Source organism: Maniola jurtina, chromosome 8 (assembly GCF_905333055.1).
Source record: "Maniola jurtina chromosome 8, ilManJurt1.1, whole genome shotgun sequence".
NCBI classification, from domain to species: Eukaryota; Metazoa; Arthropoda; class Insecta; order Lepidoptera; family Nymphalidae; genus Maniola; species Maniola jurtina.
The window spans coordinates 12,681,624-12,701,210 of record NC_060036.1 but is presented as its reverse complement, the minus strand read 5'-3'; the positions used below and the strand labels follow the sequence as shown (position 1 = coordinate 12,701,210).

The window sequence follows — 19,587 nt, the reverse complement described above, 5'->3', positions numbered from 1 at the left end:
CCTTAGAACGCTTTCCAGTCAGTTATAACAAAAAAAAAAAAAAACACTCCAAAAAGACAGAGCACGCCCGCCAGCCAACACCAACACAGATGAAGTCCAGCATAAAAGTTACGCACACAACTTAATATTTTTACACGCGTCGACTGAAAGCACCAACTTTCCTCACTAGTGTAATAATGCGTGTGCGTATAATATTTGTCTTATTTTGCAGATGAGTTCGCGGAGGTCATGCGCAAAACGGCGTTACACAAAAAGCTGCCATTCAATATGGAAAGCACGTTCGTGCGCCTGTATTTCGGAAAGGTAACATTTATTTTCACACAGTAATAATATCTATTCTAACTATACCCTATATCTCTACATACGAGTATGTAGTTTGAAAGAAAGTCGCTTTCCGTTGTCTGTCCCTTTGTACGAGATCTTTAATTACGCAACGGATTTTAATGCGGTTTTCATCAATAGATAGAGCGATTCAAGAGAAAGGTTTACAAGTAGGTATAGTTTAATATTGTTTTCGGTTAATTTGATGAAATATGATGATAATTGTTCAAGATGTCGGAAGAAATCAAGCCGACTGAGAGCTTTTATCGAAAATGCTGTCTTATTGTTTTGAAATATAACAAAATAACCACACGGACGTCATATTAGTATCAACTATCTACATTGCACCTGTGTAAAGCCGGGGCGGGTCGGCATATTCTAGAAACTAATATCTGTGCCTGTGGTGTTTTAGATTTTTCTAAAAATATGTAGTTTTAAAATTACAGGGGTTAAAAGATTTGTATGTGAATTTTTAAGACCGCGTAACTTTGAAATTGAATATTTTAACGGAAATCTGGAAAACCACAGGCATATAGATATCAGTTCCCGGAACGTTTCTACAAAATTCCATTGGGTATGATTGGTTAGTATTCCAATGAGAGACGAACTACGTTTGTATGGAGCGAGTGACGGAGAGACCCCTCTTAAATAATTAAAACAAAATATGAGAACACTTAACTTCAGTAATCCTCCTCTTCCATCCTTGCTTACCTAGGTTCGCCCTTCGCAAATTCTAAAGCCAGTATAAGTGAGAATAATTTAACTAACCCCTTCGGTTAATGTAAGGTACTTTTATAACATCGTCTCCATTGTAAGCGATTGCAAACAAACGTTGGATAAGGTGACCGTCACATTGATTAAATATCTGGCGTCAATACACTTTTGACTTTCAAATATATAATCCTTAGTGCGTTTATGCACGACACGACGATAAATTGCGGAATCGTCACTCGTGGGAAATCTTACAAAAGTCACGTCGCATGTCGTACGTTGTGAATCGTAGCCACAAATCGTGTCGTACGGTGACTCGGGTATAAACACAGATACTCTTAGAATACATAACTTTATTGACTTTCGATGTTATGATGAACTATATAATAGCCGCTACTTTGTCTGCATGAATTTAGGTTTTAGAATATTTTTTTAACTATTAAGTTAACTGCTGATTTCCTATTTAATCTTTTATTATAGGGTACGATAGTGATATTTATCCATCTTAATCTTTTTCCTTTTACACTGTTCATACTGTTAATGGACAATGTCGTTTTCAATTAATTAAGATAAGGTGGTCTATACACTTTCAATTCAATTAAGAACTAATCAAAATAATTGGATACCTATTTTATTTATATTTTTTACTAGCGACCCGCCCCAGCTTTGCACGGGTAGCTTATTACAATTTTCGTAGGGATATGTAATTGCCCCCACCCCCCTTCGAAGGCCATTGACCCTGCGGCTCCTATCTACGCAACGTTCATTGACCTCTAGCGCCAGCCAGATGTTATTATTTCCAAGCTCGCTAAACCAAAATTTTCAAAGTAAAACTTCTTTAGGCGTGACTTAAGAGATTGCTTAACTCGGACTTTTTTAGGACAGAAGTAAAGTTCATACGTCACTTCTGCTTAAAATGGCCGCCAAATAGAACAGCCGTATTGAAGCCGCCATCTTTTATCAAGGTGGTACCACTTAGTGCTCTAGATTAAAGCTCTTTTTTTCTTACTACATGAAATACGCAATATCATATTTTTAATTGACCGATTGCAGGACAAGAAACGGCTAGTGACGTACCCTGAGTTCAGTCAGTTCCTCCACGACTTCCACGAAGAGTACGGAGTGGAAGCGTTCAAGAAGTGCGACAAGGATGGCAGCGGGTTTATAACGGCGGCCGACTTCCGCGACATCATGCTCAACATCAAGAACCACCTTCTCACCAAGGATTTGAAGAACAAAGTTATCATGGTGAGTGATACTTGATACACCTGTTACTTCCCTTGCATGGGACACAGTTTGTCATTCAAAAATGGTCTTCAAGTCCTGTTCCGTTAATACATTTTTCAATAGCAAGATGCACAAAGTTTGCGAGGTGATGCTGGCTGGCGTATAGTTTGTCATTGAAAAATGAATCTAAAGAACACGATTTAAAGCCTATATTCGAATGATGAACCGTAAGCCGCGTTCAAGAAGTGCGACAAGGATGGCAGCGGGTTTATAACGGCGGCCGACTTCCGCGACATCATGCTCAACATCAAGAACCACCTTCTCACCAAGGATTTGAAGAACAAAGTTATCATGGTGAGTGATACTTGATACACCTGTTACTTCCCTTGCATGGCACACAGTTTGTCATTCAAAAATGGTCTTCAAGTCCTGTTCCGTTAATACATTTTTCAATAGCAAGATGCACAAAGTTTGCGAGGTGATGCTGGCTGGCGTATAGTTTGTCATTGAAAAATGAATCTAAAGAACACGATTTAAAGCCTATATTCGAATGATGAACCGTAAGCCGCGTTCAAGAAGTGCGACAAGGATGGCAGCGGGTTTATAACGGCGGCCGACTTCCGCGACATCATGCTCAACATCAAGAACCACCTTCTCACCAAGGATTTGAAGAACAAAGTTATCATGGTGAGTGATACTTGATACACCTGTTACTTCCCTTACATGGCACACAGTTTGTCATTCAAAAATGGGCTTTAAGTCGTATTCTGTGGATACATTTATCAATGGCAAGATGCACAAAGTCAGCGAGGTGCTGCTGGTTGGCGTATAGTTTGTCATTGAAAAATGAATCTAAAGAACACGATTTAAAGCCTATATTCGAATGATGAACCGTAAGCCGCGTTCAAGAAGTGCGACAAGGATGGCAGCGGGTTTATTACGGCGGCCGACTTCCGCGACATCATGCTCAACATCAAGAACCACCTTCTCACCAAGGATTTGAAGAACAAAGTTATCATGGTGAGTGATAATAACCTGTACTTCGCTTACATGGCACACAGTTTGTCATTCAAAAATGGGCTTTAAGTCGTATTCTGTGGATACATTTTTCAATGGCAAGATGCATGAAGTCACGGAAGTGCTGCTAGTTGGCGCATATTTTGTCATTGAAAAATAAATCTACAGAACACAGGCACATTCATAAATAGGCTTTAAGTCGTATTCTGTGGATACATTTTTCAATGGCAAGATGCATAAAGTCACGAAGTGCTGCTGGTTGGCGCATATTTTGTCATTGAAAAATGAATCTAAAGAACATGACTTAAAGCTCACATTCGAATGAGAAACGACAAGGATAGCAGCGGATTTATAACTGTGGGCGACTTCCACGACGTCGTGCTCGACATCAAGATCCCACCTTCTTACCAAAGAGTTGAAGAACTTAGTTCTTATGGTGAGTGATAATACACAACACACAGTTCGTCATTCAGAAAAGGGCTTTAAGTCGTGCTCCGTGGATACATTTTTCAATGACAAGATGCACAAAGTGAGTGAGTGTCCTTGAAAAATGAATCTAAAGAACATGTTGCCTAAAGCCCACATTTGATTGAAGAGCTCCAACTGAGCTCGCAATCAAAAATTATTGTGTACATAGAATAGCGAATACAGATTTTAAAGTAGACAAGTGCAGAAGGAAATAAGCTAACAGAAAAATTGACAAATACCAGTGAATGTTCGTAGTTAATATATCTAAGTCATAACTACGTCATTTATGATAACACGCAATTTTACTCCACAATTTCTGAGGAATTTAATCAGAAATCAAGAAAGATTGCTTCTCAAAATAGTTTTTTTATAGTTACTACCTACTGTACTTGACTATAATCGACGTAAAAATTTAATTTATTTTCAACCCTATTTCGATACGATACGTGTTCGATTACAATAATTAATTAGCCTACTTAAACTTATCAGTTGTTACGAACTTAATTTTGTTGGCAAAAATAACTTATTTGTACGTGTATGTGTACATACGCTGATAACAACATAACATGAAATACGAGTTTAACGTTACAACTTACAACACTCATACGTACAAACATTCCTGACGTCATTGGGATTCCTTGATATTTGTCTATCAATAACAACTTCTGGATACTAAGGCCGATGCGTTGCGTTGCGTCGATCAACGCATGGACAAAAAGGCGTTAATTTTGTAGGCTGCACCGTTAGAGCTAGAACTCATCAGACCTTTGTATGTACCATTAGCTGGTTAACAGGGCTCTCTCCGTCACTCGCTTCATACAATCGTAGTTCCAATTTCATTTGAATATTAAGCAACCAAAGTACATGAAATTTTGCAGACATATTCTAGAAACTAATATCTGTGTCTGTGGTGTTTTAGATTTTTCTAAAAATATGTAGTTTTAAAATTACAGGGGCTCAAAGATTTGTATGTAAATTTTTAAGACCGCGTAACTTTGAAACCGAATATTTTATCAGAAATCTGGAAAACCACAGACATAGATATTAGTTTCTAGAATATGTCTGCAAAATTTCATGGACTTTGGTTGCTTAATATTAAAATGAAATTGGAACTACGTTTGTATGAAGCGAGTGACGGAGAGACCCCTCTTAACTTCTAAGCTTATGCCTATTTGTGTGTACCTTTTGAACTCATAATTACTCTCTTCTTTCCTAATAGTAGATTGTACAACAAGGGCATAAAACAAGTCATTTTATCCGTGCCTTCGATTGCAAGGAAACCTTGCCATGCAAGAATATGCAAGAGCATAAAACGCAGAACTACTTAGCTTACAGCCACCATAAAGAAGAATTTTACAAATAGAATAGATTTTTATTCAAGTAAACTTTTACAAGTGCTTTTGAATCGTCAAAATATTGTAATTTACCACTGGTTCGGTATACCGTTCCTACCGAGAAGAACCAGCAAGAAACTCGGCGGTTGCTCTTTTCAACTGTTCAATTTACAATAGTATGCCATACTATACGAGCATGTGAAGTGCTTATGCTATTTCATGTCCTTTCCAGGCTGCCGGCTTCCCACAAGGCGAGCGCAAAATCAGTTTCCCCTACTACATGGCATTCAACTCCCTTCTAAACAACATGGAACTTATCAAACGAGTTTACCTCAACGCGACCAACGGGCATCGAACCCAGGAGGTTACCAAGGAGGAGTTCCTGCATTCAGCGCAAATGATGAGCCAGGTCACGCCGCTGGAGGTTGACATTCTGTTCACATTATGCGATATGATCCATCAAACGAACGGGTAAGATGCTTCTTCTATTAAACAACCGGCAAATTGCGAGTCAGACTCACGTACCGTGGGTTCCGTACTCGGGTATTTTTTCCGACATTTTGCGCGATACATCAAAAACTATTATGCATAAAAATAAATAAAAATCTGTTTTAGAATGTACAGGTAAAGCCCCTTTCATATGATACCCCACTTGGTATAGTTATCTTAAAAATTGAAAATACTAATATTTGTTCATGAACACATTTTAAAATTTTTTTGTGATATAACCGCACATTCACGGTTTTCGGATTTATTGCTTTACTTGTGCTATAAGATAGGATAGGTAGGTAGGCTACCTGTCCATGATTCTAGGTCAACGGAAAGTAGGTACTCTATAGGGTTTCTTGACAGACACGACAGACGGAAAGACAGACAGATAGACAGAAGACATACATGTAGATAGACAGACAGACAGACAACAAAGTGATCCTATAAGGGTTCTGTTTTTCCTTTTGAGGTACGAAACCCTAAAAATAGTTGTAAACGACACCACAATGGTATCATCCAGTGGTTTCGTTGACAAGACATGGATACTAGAATCCGTTCTACTGACTTTGGGTGAATTTATTAGAATCACGCGAACAAAATTTGCCAAATCACCCTGAACTTTATTTTGTAGGTCATTAACAATCCCTGATAATTTGATAACCAATCAGTTAAGTGTACTATGATTAGTTGTAACAGTAAAATGTATCGTATAGTATCGAGGCGATGATAAGTTACCAGTTATCACGTTATCTGTTACGCGGTTACACGATCTCGCGACGTGTTATCGAAAGATCGATAACACTCATTAGTTAACCAGACTATGATTGAAGGAGAAACTTTGATCATTTTTTAACCCCCGATCAAAAAGAGGGGTGTTATAAGTTTGACGTTTGTATCTGTGTATCTGTCTGTGGCATCGTAGCTCCTAAACTAAAGAACCGATTTTAATTTAGTTTTTTTTTGTTTGAAAGGCGGCTTGATCGAGAGTGTTCTTAGCTATAACCAAGAAAATCGGTTCAGCCGTTTGAAAGTTATCAGCTCTTTTCTAGTTACTATAACCTTCACTTGTCGGGGGTGTTATAAATTTTTAATTTACACTTGTATTTCAAACTAGAGATGCCCGCAGCTTCGCCTGCGTGCATTGGTCAGGTCCCCTGCAGCATCAGGGTTGAGGAGTTGGAATCCAAATTTTTATGGATTTTTTTGTCGCTAAGTTCCTCTATCGATTAAAAAAAATTATGCAAATCGGTTCAGAAATTTCGGTGATATCGGCGTACATAGGTAGAAAACAAAACTCCTATATTTTTGAAAGTCGGTTAAAAAAGTAGTCTATGTCAGTCCTTGGTTAATCCTTTACTTGTCAGTAAAGTCCCATCAAAATACGTTCAGCTGTTCTGAAGATCTGTTCAAACAGACAGACAGACAAAAATTAAAAACGCATGATTCAGTTATGGTACAGTTCAAATAACCATATGAGCTTAATATGAGGTACGAGGGGTGGCTGAAAAGTTCTGAGCCTAGGGCATTAAAAGTCTAGATAAAAATCTAAATAAAATTTATTTTTCAATATAGTCCCCATGGACTTCAATGCACTTTTGACATCTTTTATAGAGGGCTTGTATCCCTGAAAAAAAATAAGCCGCGTCTTTAGCTTGAAAATGTTCATTTACGGCCGCCTTCATCTCTTCATCATCTCCAAATCTTCATCCCCGAAGGTCCTTTTTCAAATTTTTAAATAGAAAATAGTCGCTAGGGGCCAGATCTGGACTATAGGGAGGGTGGTTCACTTCATCGAATCCAGTTTCTCGCAAGGCTTGCCTCGCAATGCGCGCTGTGTGAACCGGCGCATTGTCTTGCAGAAACAAAATTCCTTTGCTGATTTTGCCTCTTCTTTTTTCAACAATGGCTTCGCGAACTTTTTTCAAAAGCCCTGCATAATACTCTGCATTCATCGTAGTTTTTTTTTGGAGGTAATCTATGAGTAAAACTCCTTCGCAATCCCAAAAAATGGTGGCCATGAGTTTGGAAGCCGATTTTTCCACCTTGAACTTCTTCGGCGGCTTTTCCCCCTTCTCTATCCATTGCATTGACTCTTGTTTCGACTCCGGGTCGTATTGTCGGATCCACGTTTCATCAACGGTGACAATACGAGTGCAAATTTCCTCCAAATTGTCCTTGCACAGGTCTATAAATTCTTCGGAAGTTTCAACTCGTCGCTGCTTGTCCAGTGGCGTGAGCATTTTAGGCACCCAACGCGCACTGACTTTATTCATATGCAAATGATTATGCATAATGTCTCAAACTCGTTCCTTACTGATGCTCAGCTCTTCTGCTATCTGCCACAATTTTACTCGCCGATCGTCCAGTACAATTTTTTTTACTTTTTCGATGTTTTCATCAGTGACTGCGGTGTTCGGCCGGCCCGAGCGGGGGTCGTCTTCCAGAGTCTCTCGGCCTTGTTGGAATAGGCGTGTCCATCGTTTAACCGTGGCTGACGACGGTCCAGATTCTCCGTATACACTAGACATTTCTTCAAAAATTTCTTTTGCTGTTTTCCCCTTTTTTACGAGAAATTTTATGACGGCGCGATGTTCCAAATTCGTTAACTGCAGCGATGACTCAGACATGTTGATGTTCACGGTTCAATTACTCAAAGCTTAATGAAGCTAATGACATGAAACTTTTCTTATATAGTGGGTAGATGTCGCTCAACTAGTGACCCGCCGGATGAGTAATTAGCACGAATGCAAGTGCCTTAGGCTCAGAACTTTTCAGCCACCCCTCGTAGTTATTTCGAAATTACAGACAAACACAAGATTTATTGTTTCAGTTATTTTATCACACTTCACACTAACAAACACACTTCACACTAATATTATAAAGGCGAAAGTTTGTGTGTATGTGTGTGTGTGTGTGTGTGTGTGTATGTTTGTAACTCCTTTACGCAAAAACTACTGGACGGATTGGGCTGAAATTTAGAATGGAGATAGATTAAACCCTGGATTAGCACATAAGCTACTTTTTATCCCGGAAAATCAAAGAGTTCCCACGGGATTTTAAAAAACCTACATCCACGCGAACGAAGTCGCGGGCATCAGCTAGTATTGTATATTAATTAAATCCTTATTGAAAACTTATTTATATTATAATAGTTTAATTAATAGTATTTCAGTTTGTATAGTTGTGCCGTTTCTTTACAGTCGAATCATATACAACGATCTGAACACCATAACACCGGAACAGTACTTCAAACAAGTGACACGAAGAGTCGCAGAGATTAAAGCAGTTTCGGTGAGTGTCTATCTCTTTTCCACACACGACTATTCATATACATCCTATCTCATTTTAACACAAAACCAACGAATTCTTTCAGGAGCAGCGCGCGAGTCGTGCGATTTTAATGTATGTTAGCGAATATTAGTCTGTATTAAATGTTTTAGTGTTATGAAAGTTTTGATTTTATAGAAGTTCGCCTTTATGCTAAATAATTATTATTAAAGATCCGATTTGTAGTTATCATAAACTACTTTTTGAAGTTAGCCGCTTTTTAGAAAAAGAACGGCAGTACCTTAAGAGGGCTCCTCCGTCACTCGTTTCATACAATCGTAGTTCCAATTTCATTTGAATATTAAGCAACCAAAGTCCATGAAATTTTGCAAACATATTCTAGAAACTAATATCTATGTCTATGGTTTTCCAGATTTCTGTTAAAATATTCGGTTTCAAAGTTACGCGGTCTTAAAAATTTTCATACAAATCTTTTAGCCCCTGTAATTTTAAAACTACATATTTTTAGAAAAATCTAAAACACCACAGACACAGATATTAGTTTCTAGAATATGTCTGCAAAATTTCATGGGCTTTGGTTGTTTAATATTCAAATGAAATTGGAACTACGATTGTATGAAACGAGTGACGGAGAGAGCCCTGTTAAATACTTTTTGAAGTTACCCGCTTTTTAGAAAAAAAGACGGCAGTACATTAAGCTACATCGCCCGAGCTTCCGAAGAGAAGAAATAGATTTCCAAAGAAAAATCTTAACAATATTGCATAGTAAGCAACTTCTATAGAATTGAACGTTACAAAGAGTTGTTTTTTGGAAACATCACTAACTTACCGTTGTTTATTTCTCTCTTTCTTTCACTGCTCAATAAAGGAGGAGGTAAATATGATAAGTGAGCCTTTTCGATTTGTAGACTTGTTGGATCGCATCCTGGTGAGTACCGATGACATTGGAGTTTATGATGTTTCTATATTCTTTCTTTTTCATGGTGAAATCTTGGCTATTCTTTTTCCATTTGTATTTCTTACATTTGTAGGACTTTTAGTTTCATTCAGCGAGCAGTTTGGTAAAATTGGTACAATTTTCGTTTGGAATTAGTGTTATAAATAAATCGACACGCATTGGTCGAAAACCATACATAATGAATAAGGGCGGTTACGCACTCATCCGATCCGAGTCCGTGAAAAAATGTTTAGAAATAGTCATAGAATTATTTGTATGGTAGCTTACGTACTAGATCCGACTTCCGTCATCCGCGAGAATATCTCGGATGTGCCTCGGATTCAAATCGGACGTACAACGTAGATATGTCAAAGATGTCCACAGAATAGCTTGTATTTGGATCAGAGATTGGATTAGCGCGTAAGCAGTGACCGAGTTCGGTCCGAGTTTGTATAACCGTATTTTTAACCCCCGACCCAAAAAGAGGGGTGTTATAAGTTTGACGTGTGTATCTGTGTATCTGTGTGTCTGTGTATCTGTGTATCTGTGTATCTGTCTGTGGCATCGTAGCGCCTAAACAAATGAACCGATTTTAATTTAGTTTTTTTTGTTTGAAAGGTGGCTTGATCGAGAGTGTTCTTAGCTATAATCTAAAAAAATCGGTTCAGCCGTTTAAGAGTTATCAGCTCTTTTCTAGTTTTCTTGTAGAAAAGAAGGTTAGATAACCGTTAGGTTCATAATATTATGTCAATAGACAAATGTCAAGCTGTCAAGATGGACGTTGCCTAGATACATAATTATTTATTTGAAAATGATGTTTTGGAAAACTCAAATACTTTGGATCGTCGGGGGTGTTATAAATTTTAATTTACACTTGTTACGGACTCTGATTGGATGAATGCGTAACCCCTCTAATGGAAATGGGATTCTTTTAAATTAAACGCGTGCATGACGACTTTAGAACTGTCTTGTGATATGTACAGTTCGCTAAAAAGGACCGGCGCCTATATCGCGAGTCGCAGAGCAGAGCATTTTCCTCTGCCATACTATTATCGACTTTGTTAACATTGGAATAATATCGAAATTGCTTCGAACATCTTCGCTCCGTTACGCTTAAGTTGATACCGGGTCTTGCTAACATATCACTCACCATCCGATCACTTTATTTATTCCTTAAGCTTACTTGTTTAACCACTTGTGTAATTTTAACTCATGAACTCATTTATTACGGAATCAAGGCGTTGATCCTAGAGTCAACGCTTCAATAAGCTTAGTACGACTTTACACTTTTGGACAATGTTCATAGATTTTGAATGTCGAAACACTGTAATGTCAATGTAAAATGGATCTTAATGCCTTGACTTAAGGCTTGAATTCGTATGTACATCAAAAGCTAAAGCCTTAGTGATGATTTAGATTAATTTCCCTCAGACTATATTGTTTCGACATTTGACAGATTATATGAACATGGAACTCAGTTCTCTGAATTTAAGACTAGACTGCTGCTAGTGTGATCGACGCCTATTCCTTTCTTATTCTATTAGAGGTTATTTCCTTAGAATGAGATAGAATAGAATAGAATGTAATATCTAGGCTAATAGGCTTAGATCCCATGATATATTATATTACAATTAACTTCCGTCATAAAGGAACGCTCAACACAATATTTACAATCATTTGAAAATTTCCAACTGTGTTTCACTAAATACATTTGGAATTTTTTGTACCTTGTAATTGGATTATAAGTAACCTTCATATTTTATTTCCAGTTTACCAACTTTAATTACATGTCATCAAAATATATAAAGCTAAGCTTAAGTTGTTATCCAAAATACTCCAATTTACTAACTCTGTATGCCTCTAAAGTAACAGCCGGTTCCCATTTGTCGTCTGTCGGGCCCAGAATTTAATCGGATGTTCCAGCGGCAGAGCATTTTATATGAAGCTATACACACTTGTCTGAAACCGATTTTGTGTCAAAATGTTCTGTCACTGGAACACATCCGATTAAAATCCGGACCCGACAGCCGACAAGTGGGAACGGGCTTCATATGCCCTTTTTGAGTTCCACACAAAACTTTGGAGTTTCTTTAAAATTCGCAAATGTCTATGTCGTATTAGCGACCCAATTTTGAAACTAAAGTCAAACAAGTTTTGACATATCTTGAGAGTGTTTGTTTTATAAGTGCTGCCGGCATTTTTTTTTTTACATAGTTGGAACAAATACGCCTCAAGACATTTCACAAATGCTTGGAAACAAGAACAATGCTTCATTAACTTCAATCCCTTATAAATAGAAAGGAGATGAATATGCTGTTACTTTTGTTGCAGAGTCCGGAAGAGAGAGGGATCTTGATACAAATCCTGGAAAGCACATATAGGTTCACACTCGGTTCTATAGCTGGTGGCAAGTATTACACTAAGGCTGAGATCTATAGACCGCACTTTGACTGTGCTTAGACTTAAGGCACTGTTAAAACGAGACATCTTTATACCGCTGCAGCTGGCATAAGTCTGTCTCGTTTTAACTGAAACTTAAGTCTAAGCAAAGTCAAAGTGGACTCTATAGATTTCAACCTAACACTTCTACTCTACCCTCCTTAGTCCTTACTAACCACTATGTTTGGAACCCTCGTAGCCTTAGTTTTAAGTTACGTAATTAATTACCACCACTATATCGTACAAATTTAACAATTTCGAGCATCAAAAGGAGTACAATTGTACCTACTTTGAATAAGTGATTTTGACTTTGACTTTGACTACGAAACATTTTTTTGCTTGACGTTTCTTATACCGCTAAGGTGTAGAATGCCCATCCGGCTTTCGTTTATCTTGCCAAGAGTAACTTCCGTACCTTCAAGGCAAGAGTGAATGGCTGAATGGACATCTAGGCAAGCGCGCTCTAACCTCGAATTTATCATTGCTCTGTTTCTCAGGCATGTTTGTCGTTAAGCTCAGGCCTATCTCATAATTTAAAAAAAAAAACTACTTTTTTATAGAAGTACACATAATATGCATAACCAAGCTACCTTTTGAATATGTCTGTGTTTTCAACAACCTCCCTAGCGTAGTGGTGTGCGCTGTGGTATTATGGTAGTGAGGTCCCAAGTTCGATTATAATTTCTAAATTGTCTGTGGTCTGGTCTGGTGGGAGCCTACGTACGTGGCTAGTTACTTCGCTACTGGCAAAGCCGTACCACTAAGCGATTTAGCGTTTCGGTACGATGCCCTATAGAAACCGATAGGGGTATAATAAAAACTGGCACACCTCTTAAGTTAGCCCACTTCCATCTTAGACTGCATCATTACTTACAATCATCACCAGGTGAGGTTACAGTCAAGAGTTAAGGAATTAAAAAAAAAATAAGGTTTTAAAGTTTAAATTCAGAAGTTACCTTAAATCTTTCTACACCGAGAATATCTTCCTTTTTGAAATCATTATAAAACCATGATTTTAGCTGTGGGAGCATCAGCAGTATACCCCATAGATCTAGTGAAGACGCGAATGCAGAACCAGAGAACTGGCTCATTCATCGGTGAAGTTGCATATAGAAATTCTTGGGATTGCTTCAAGAAGGTCGTTCGACACGAGGGCTTGTTTGGCCTTTACAGAGGACTGGTCCCGCAATTGATCGGGGTCGCTCCAGAAAAGGCCATTAAATTGACGGTAAGTTCCATACACACCAACAAAATTGATAGGAAGACTAGGACCCATCAACCCATCATCATACCAAGGGATAGGGCTAGTTCTGCTTATTAATCGATATCCTCCCTGAAAGTGCGGCATCAAATTGTTTAAAAATGCCATATTCTTAAAAAAGGTAAGTCATTTAATGATAAAGTCTGAGAATTGGATGGGACCATTCAATACAAGGGCGTATAATATGGTCTTTACAGAACACTTGTACCATAGTTTGTGTATTTCCTTATTCTACCAGAAAAGTGTTGTAGTTCTTTATCTTATTTAAAAAGGTCATCCGTGTTTGGCTTTTTGTTTAAGCTTTAGAAGTAGTCCCACTATTCATTGATACAATTACCGAAAATTCATATTTTTCATGAAAGATTTTTCTGGTCCAGATTTATCTTCAGAATGGATCCTCACGAAAACACCAATTGCTTTATTCTTTTGGCTGAGGATTTGCAGATACATTCCCCTGATCGTTTGAAACACCTGTCAAGTTATAATATGATTAAATAAAAATATTTTGTTTACAGATGAATGACTTAGTACGCGATAAGTTTATGGACAAGAATGGAAATATAACGTTACATGGAGAAATTATTGCTGGTGCTTGTGTGAGTATTCCAAAATGTTGAAATTTTTACTTTGCGCTTATTTATTAAGACTATGCTATTCTCTTAAAGTGTTGATTTCGGTCAACTGAACTGACTGACTTTGTTGTAACTGAAACCCACATTCGTATTTTAATACCCATTATTATACAACAGTTGCATAAATAACTATTATTATTTCGTTTTGTCAATTCTAATTCTTTTCCGCACTTAGACTTTGTCTGTCTGTTACACGCGAGAATGAAAAATGAAAAAATCTTTATTTTCCTCTTTACCGTTCTGTTGAATTTATAAATTATTCATAAATTCATAATTCTATTGAATTTAGAATACCTATTTATTGTTTACTCATTAAGTTTTAATTTCTCTCTTCCATAGGCCGGCGCGTCTCAAGTAGTATTCACAAATCCTCTAGAAATAGTGAAGATTCGCTTACAAGTGGCGGGCGAGATTGCGGGTGCGAGCAAAGTGCGCGCCTGGTCCGTAGTGAAGGACTTGGGGCTCTTTGGCCTCTACAAAGGGGCTCGAGCCTGCTTGCTCAGAGATGTACCCTTTAGTGCTATCTACTTCCCTGCTTACGCTCATGTGAAGGTATGTACTTTTCCACCATTGAGTCTTCCAAATTCCTAATCCTAATAATATTAGAAATGTGAATGTTTAGTTTTTTTTTAAGAAAAACAATGTTAGTCATGCTAATCATGATCAACACTCCCCTTTCCCCTCCAATTAAGCGTAAAGCTTGTGCCAGGAGTGGGTACGACAATAGTGCAACGGGTGGGGTTTGAACCGCCGATCTTTCGGAATTCAGTCCCCTCCTCAACCGTTGAGCTATCGAGGCTCTTGTTGTTACTCCTTCACGCCACAATGACTGAGCCGATTTCACTCTTTGGAATGGAGATAGCTTATATCCTGAATTACCACATCTAAGGGTCATTTTTATCCCGGAAAATCAAAGAGTTGACGCGGAATTTTCAAAATTCTAAATCCAAGTCGCGGGAATATCTAGTTACTAAAACCAGAGATAATTTATTCGTGCAATAAATTATCTCTGCTAGTACTTCATAATACCTTGTAGGCAGGGAAGGCTTACTCCGCAAAGACGTATAAATGAATAGCCACTCTTGTAAAGACGCCGTAAAGTGCAATTCGGCTTGTAGAGTTTTGTAGTCCCAAAACTTAACCAACGCCTTCCTCTCTTTCTCACGCTCTCTTTCTCTTCTTCTCTCACCCCCTCTCTCTCTCTCTCACTCTCACGTAATTTATCTCTTGTTAACAGGCGAAGTTCGCGGATGAGAACGGGTACAATCACCCGTTAACTCTTCTAGCAGCGGGAGCTATCGCCGGCGTGCCCGCCGCCTCGCTAGTCACACCAGCTGACGTCATCAAGACTAGGTTACAGGTAATTGTAGTGAAAACTTCTTTAGGCGCGTTGGGAGATTTTAGGATGGGCAACTTCAAGGTCGCATCACCGACATGCTAATGCTAATAGTGCTCGGAGTGGAGATAGATGTAAAAACTTGGCGTGGTACAGCTGGACCAGTATTATTATGTATTTACCTATAAGATGACCTGTATCAGCAAATAAATAAATTGAATTGAATTGAACTAAACTATTGTTAATGATTTTAAGTTACAATTTACGAAATTCTAATTTTTCATTTTACTAAAAAATAATTTGAAAATTTAAAAAATATATTTAGAACTCTCTTGCCTGAACCATAACTTGTAAATTGTAATACTATTTATTGTAAGTTGTCATGTCAAAAGTACGGTGAAGAGCCGATTCACACCAAGGACATACACGTGACAGACAGCATTACGTCTACGCGAACGTTCACGTTACACAAGCGGTATACCATATCTCATACAGTTCCATACATTACAACGTCATAGTACGCGCTACGTCTACGATTACGGGCTGCATACGCGTTTGGTGTGTCTCAGCTTTTACCCTAAAATTGTACTTTTGACATGACAGTATTGACACAAAAATGGCGAGTGAGTTCTCAATATGTATGCACTATACACATGTTTTTTCTTGCTATAATTTAACTCTTCATTTATCTTCTTCAGGTGGTAGCCCGATCAGGACAAACGACGTACAACGGAGTAATAGACGCGACGAGAAAGATCTACGCCGAAGAAGGCGCTAGAGCGTTCTGGAAGGGAGCTATAGGTAAAATTATCAATTCAAATTTTTTTTTCGACACTTAAAGGCAATTCCTGACTCGTTAATAGTAGTAGAAAATGTTGAACAACCATTTTTAAACTCATTTTTTTTTCCTCTCTCGTCTGGCTTTACAAAGATTAGCCAATGTCAAGTAGTTATTTGTAACAAGTTAGTTAAACTATACAAGTATGGACCCCGTCTGTGCCGGCGCTCGCCGACACACGCACGGCACCCCCTTAGAGCGCTTTCCATTCAGTTTTAACAAAAAAAAACACTCCAAAAAGGCAGAGCACGCCCGCCAGCTAACACCAAAAGACTCTTTCAAACTCATTAAAAAGTGAGTTTGAGTAAATAACCGGTCAAGTGCGAGTCGGACTCGTATACAAAGGGTTCCGTACCATCGTCCGAGAAATCTCAAACCAGTATAGTAATAATAATAATATGTTGCCTCCAACAGCTGTACACTACTGCATGTTAATGAAGAATAACGCCTTCTAGGATGTGAAACATATTAGTTCTTCTAAAATATTTCTTAAATATTTTTTTTTAATGATATAACCACAAATTCACGTTTTTCATATTTTTTGCTTTACTAAGACATTGCTACCTGCCAAATTTCATGATTCTAGGTCAACGGGAGTACGCTGAGTTTGATTCTTTTGTATTTACAGACGACAGACAGATAAACAGCCAGACAGACATCGAAGTGATCCTATAAGAGTACCTTTTTTCTCTTGCAATAAGGAACCCTAAAAATCTATATTATATTTTTGTACAGCGCGTGTGTTCCGGTCGTCGCCACAGTTCGCCGTTACTCTCGTCACATACGAAATTCTACAACGTCTCTTCTACGTCGATTTTGGAGGATCGTAAGTACCTGTGTGCCTAGTGGGAGATTTTTAATCTATTCGATCGCGTAAAAGTTAACTGCGTTTTGTATGGAATTGAAACAGCGCCATCTTCTTGTCACTAGATGGCGCTGTTTCAATTCCATACAAAACGCAGTTAACTTTTACGCGATCGAATAGGTTAAAAATCTCCCACTAGGCACACCGTTGTCAATATTATTTGGAAAAGACCACAATACAATTTCTTGACAGTCGTCAAGTAGAATGGATAGTCATCCATTCTATGGTACCAACTCTAACAATAGAAGACAGACATGTTTTTTAAAAATCCAGTTTTGAAACTGATTAAAACTGTTGACAAAAAAAAAGTTAATCCAAGGTATAATCCCAATTTCAGCCAAATCCGTTCGTTCCGTTTTTTCGTGAAAGAGTAATACAATAATATAGAGATACATAACATATACATACAATAATAAAGAGAATACAAGTATACATACACTCATATATACAAACTTTCGTCTTTATAATATTAGTGTGATAATCCCACGGATTTTTTAAATACCTAATTTCCACGCGGACAAATTAGCAGACATCAGCTAGTCAAATCTAAATAAAACATTCTCTTCCAGCCGACCGGCGGGCTCGGAACAGACAATAGCAACGCCAATAGAAGAGACGTTTAAGAGACCGCATCACATTGGTGGCTACCAGGTCGCGATGCCAGTTCTTACTGGCCTCGAGACCAAATTCGGCATCTCTTTGCCGAGGTTCTCTGCAGCCAAGCCGCAAAACACGCAGAATTAGTGGACTATTGTGGACTGTAAGTATTATAATTCCCAAATCTCGATTCTAGGTTTCCAGTAACATCCAAATAGTACATAAAAGATGATGCTGAACCTATTATGGTATGGATGCATAGAAATTTGCACGTTTTAAACTAGATGTCGCTGTACGTAGTTCTATCGCGCTAGAAGTTTCCATTATACCAAGCCGCAGAACACGCTACATTAGTGGACTATTTGTGAACTGTATTTCTTTCCAAAATCTCGATCCTGTTTTCCAGAAACAACCATAAGGCCAAAGCAGAAGAAAATATAAGTTTTCTAATTATTATAAGAAGTCGCTTTCATCCATAACACCACAACAATTTGCATGTTTTAAACTAGATGTCGCTAAACGTCCTACTGCGCTCATAATTATATCAGAGTTAGTAGTAGTAGAGATAGAGTTTAGTGATAGTAGAGTTAGCATAGAAAACCAGAGGTGTATCAAGAGACAGCATCACATCGGTGGCTACCAGGTCGCGAAACCAGTTCTCACTGGCCTCCACACTTCAACTGGAGACTAAATTCGGCATCTCATTGCCGAGGTTGTCCGCAGCCAACACGCAGAATTAGTAAACTATTGTAGAAAGTAAAAATGATTGGACTATTGTGGACTTTAAGTACTATACTTTGCTTAAACCTCGATTATGGCTGCTTTAAAATCATAACGACAATCCACGACGGCTGGTCACATGACGTGTGACGTCACACGCTAGTAAACAAATTTACTTTGTGCGTTACTTCACATTGTGTGGACAACTGAAGTTGTTTACTAGCGTGTGACGTCACACATGTCATGTGAACAGCGCTATTACAGAAATGTCCATTTTGGCGCGGTTTTCAACACAAACCTTAGAACCATCAATTTTAATTCTTAATACAGTAAATCTTCCGAAAAATATCAATGTAATAAAGAATAATTTAAAACGATTTCCAAAAATTTGTCAAATATCCTATTTATCGATTTATTATATCTTGATCAACCATTCTTATTATGAACTTACGAATAATAATAAAAATTAATTTCTGTTTCTTTTCGCAGGTGAGTTCCAATATTCATTGGTGGTTACTAAAATTATATAGATATGTAAGTGATTAAAATAATATAATTAAATTAAAAATCAATTATTTATACTGCCCAAGCGAGAGTTGCTTTTGAATAAAAATAATTTATTAAGAAAAAATGTGAAGACAGACGTGAGTGATTTGAATATATTGAGATTATATGTTATAATGACTATAAAAGTTTAAAACAGTGTTTCTTAATCTTCTACTGTTGACTCTATGGTACGAGCACCTTAGTACCCGTCCATTTTAAGGTGGAAGCAACGGGCCTGCCCGCGAAATTCAAATTTAACTTGGTTTTTCGCAATTTGTAAACTAATACGACAACGTAGGCTTATGGTATTTCAATTGCGACAATGGCAGTATCATCCTCACAGGTTTGTATAAAAATCTTTACTTGAAAGGGTCCAGTTTAAGAAATTAGCTCTAGTATCGACTATAACCTACAAATTAGTTAATAGCTAATTTCTTAAACTGGACCCTTTCAAGTAAAGATTTTTATATAAACCTGTGAGAATGATACTGCCATTGTCGCAATTAAAGTGCCATAAGCCTACGTTGTCGTATTAGTTTACAAATTGCGAAAAACCAAGTT

General features: G+C 37.8%; 1 protein-coding gene across 4 annotated transcripts in view; it reads left to right on the top strand.

Annotated features, from left to right (window-relative positions):
• The window catches only part of LOC123867729 (calcium-binding mitochondrial carrier protein Aralar1), a 28,386-nt gene extending 9,031 nt beyond the window's left edge, over positions 1 to 19,355 (top strand). For 3 of the 4 annotated variants that reach the window (XM_045909948.1, XM_045909950.1, XM_045909949.1), the window contains exons 4-16: positions 212 to 303; positions 2,086 to 2,280; positions 5,311 to 5,549; positions 8,768 to 8,858; positions 12,124 to 12,199; positions 13,251 to 13,459; positions 14,008 to 14,088; positions 14,464 to 14,676; positions 15,362 to 15,484; positions 16,159 to 16,261; positions 17,034 to 17,124; positions 17,733 to 17,923; positions 18,970 to 19,354. In XM_045909948.1, the coding sequence (XP_045765904.1) occupies positions 212 to 303; positions 2,086 to 2,280; positions 5,311 to 5,549; positions 8,768 to 8,858; positions 12,124 to 12,199; positions 13,251 to 13,459; positions 14,008 to 14,088; positions 14,464 to 14,676; positions 15,362 to 15,484; positions 16,159 to 16,261; positions 17,034 to 17,124; positions 17,733 to 17,907 (1,688 nt within the window). In that variant the 3' untranslated portion in view covers positions 17,908 to 17,923; positions 18,970 to 19,354. Of the gene's footprint in view, positions 1 to 211; positions 304 to 2,085; positions 2,281 to 5,310; positions 5,550 to 8,767; positions 8,859 to 12,123; positions 12,200 to 13,250; positions 13,460 to 14,007; positions 14,089 to 14,463; positions 14,677 to 15,361; positions 15,485 to 16,158; positions 16,262 to 17,033; positions 17,125 to 17,732; positions 17,924 to 18,969 lie in introns of all 4 variants that reach the window. The other variant, XM_045909951.1, reaches the window with a different exon arrangement.
• Positions 19,356 to 19,587: the final 232 nt, after the last annotated feature.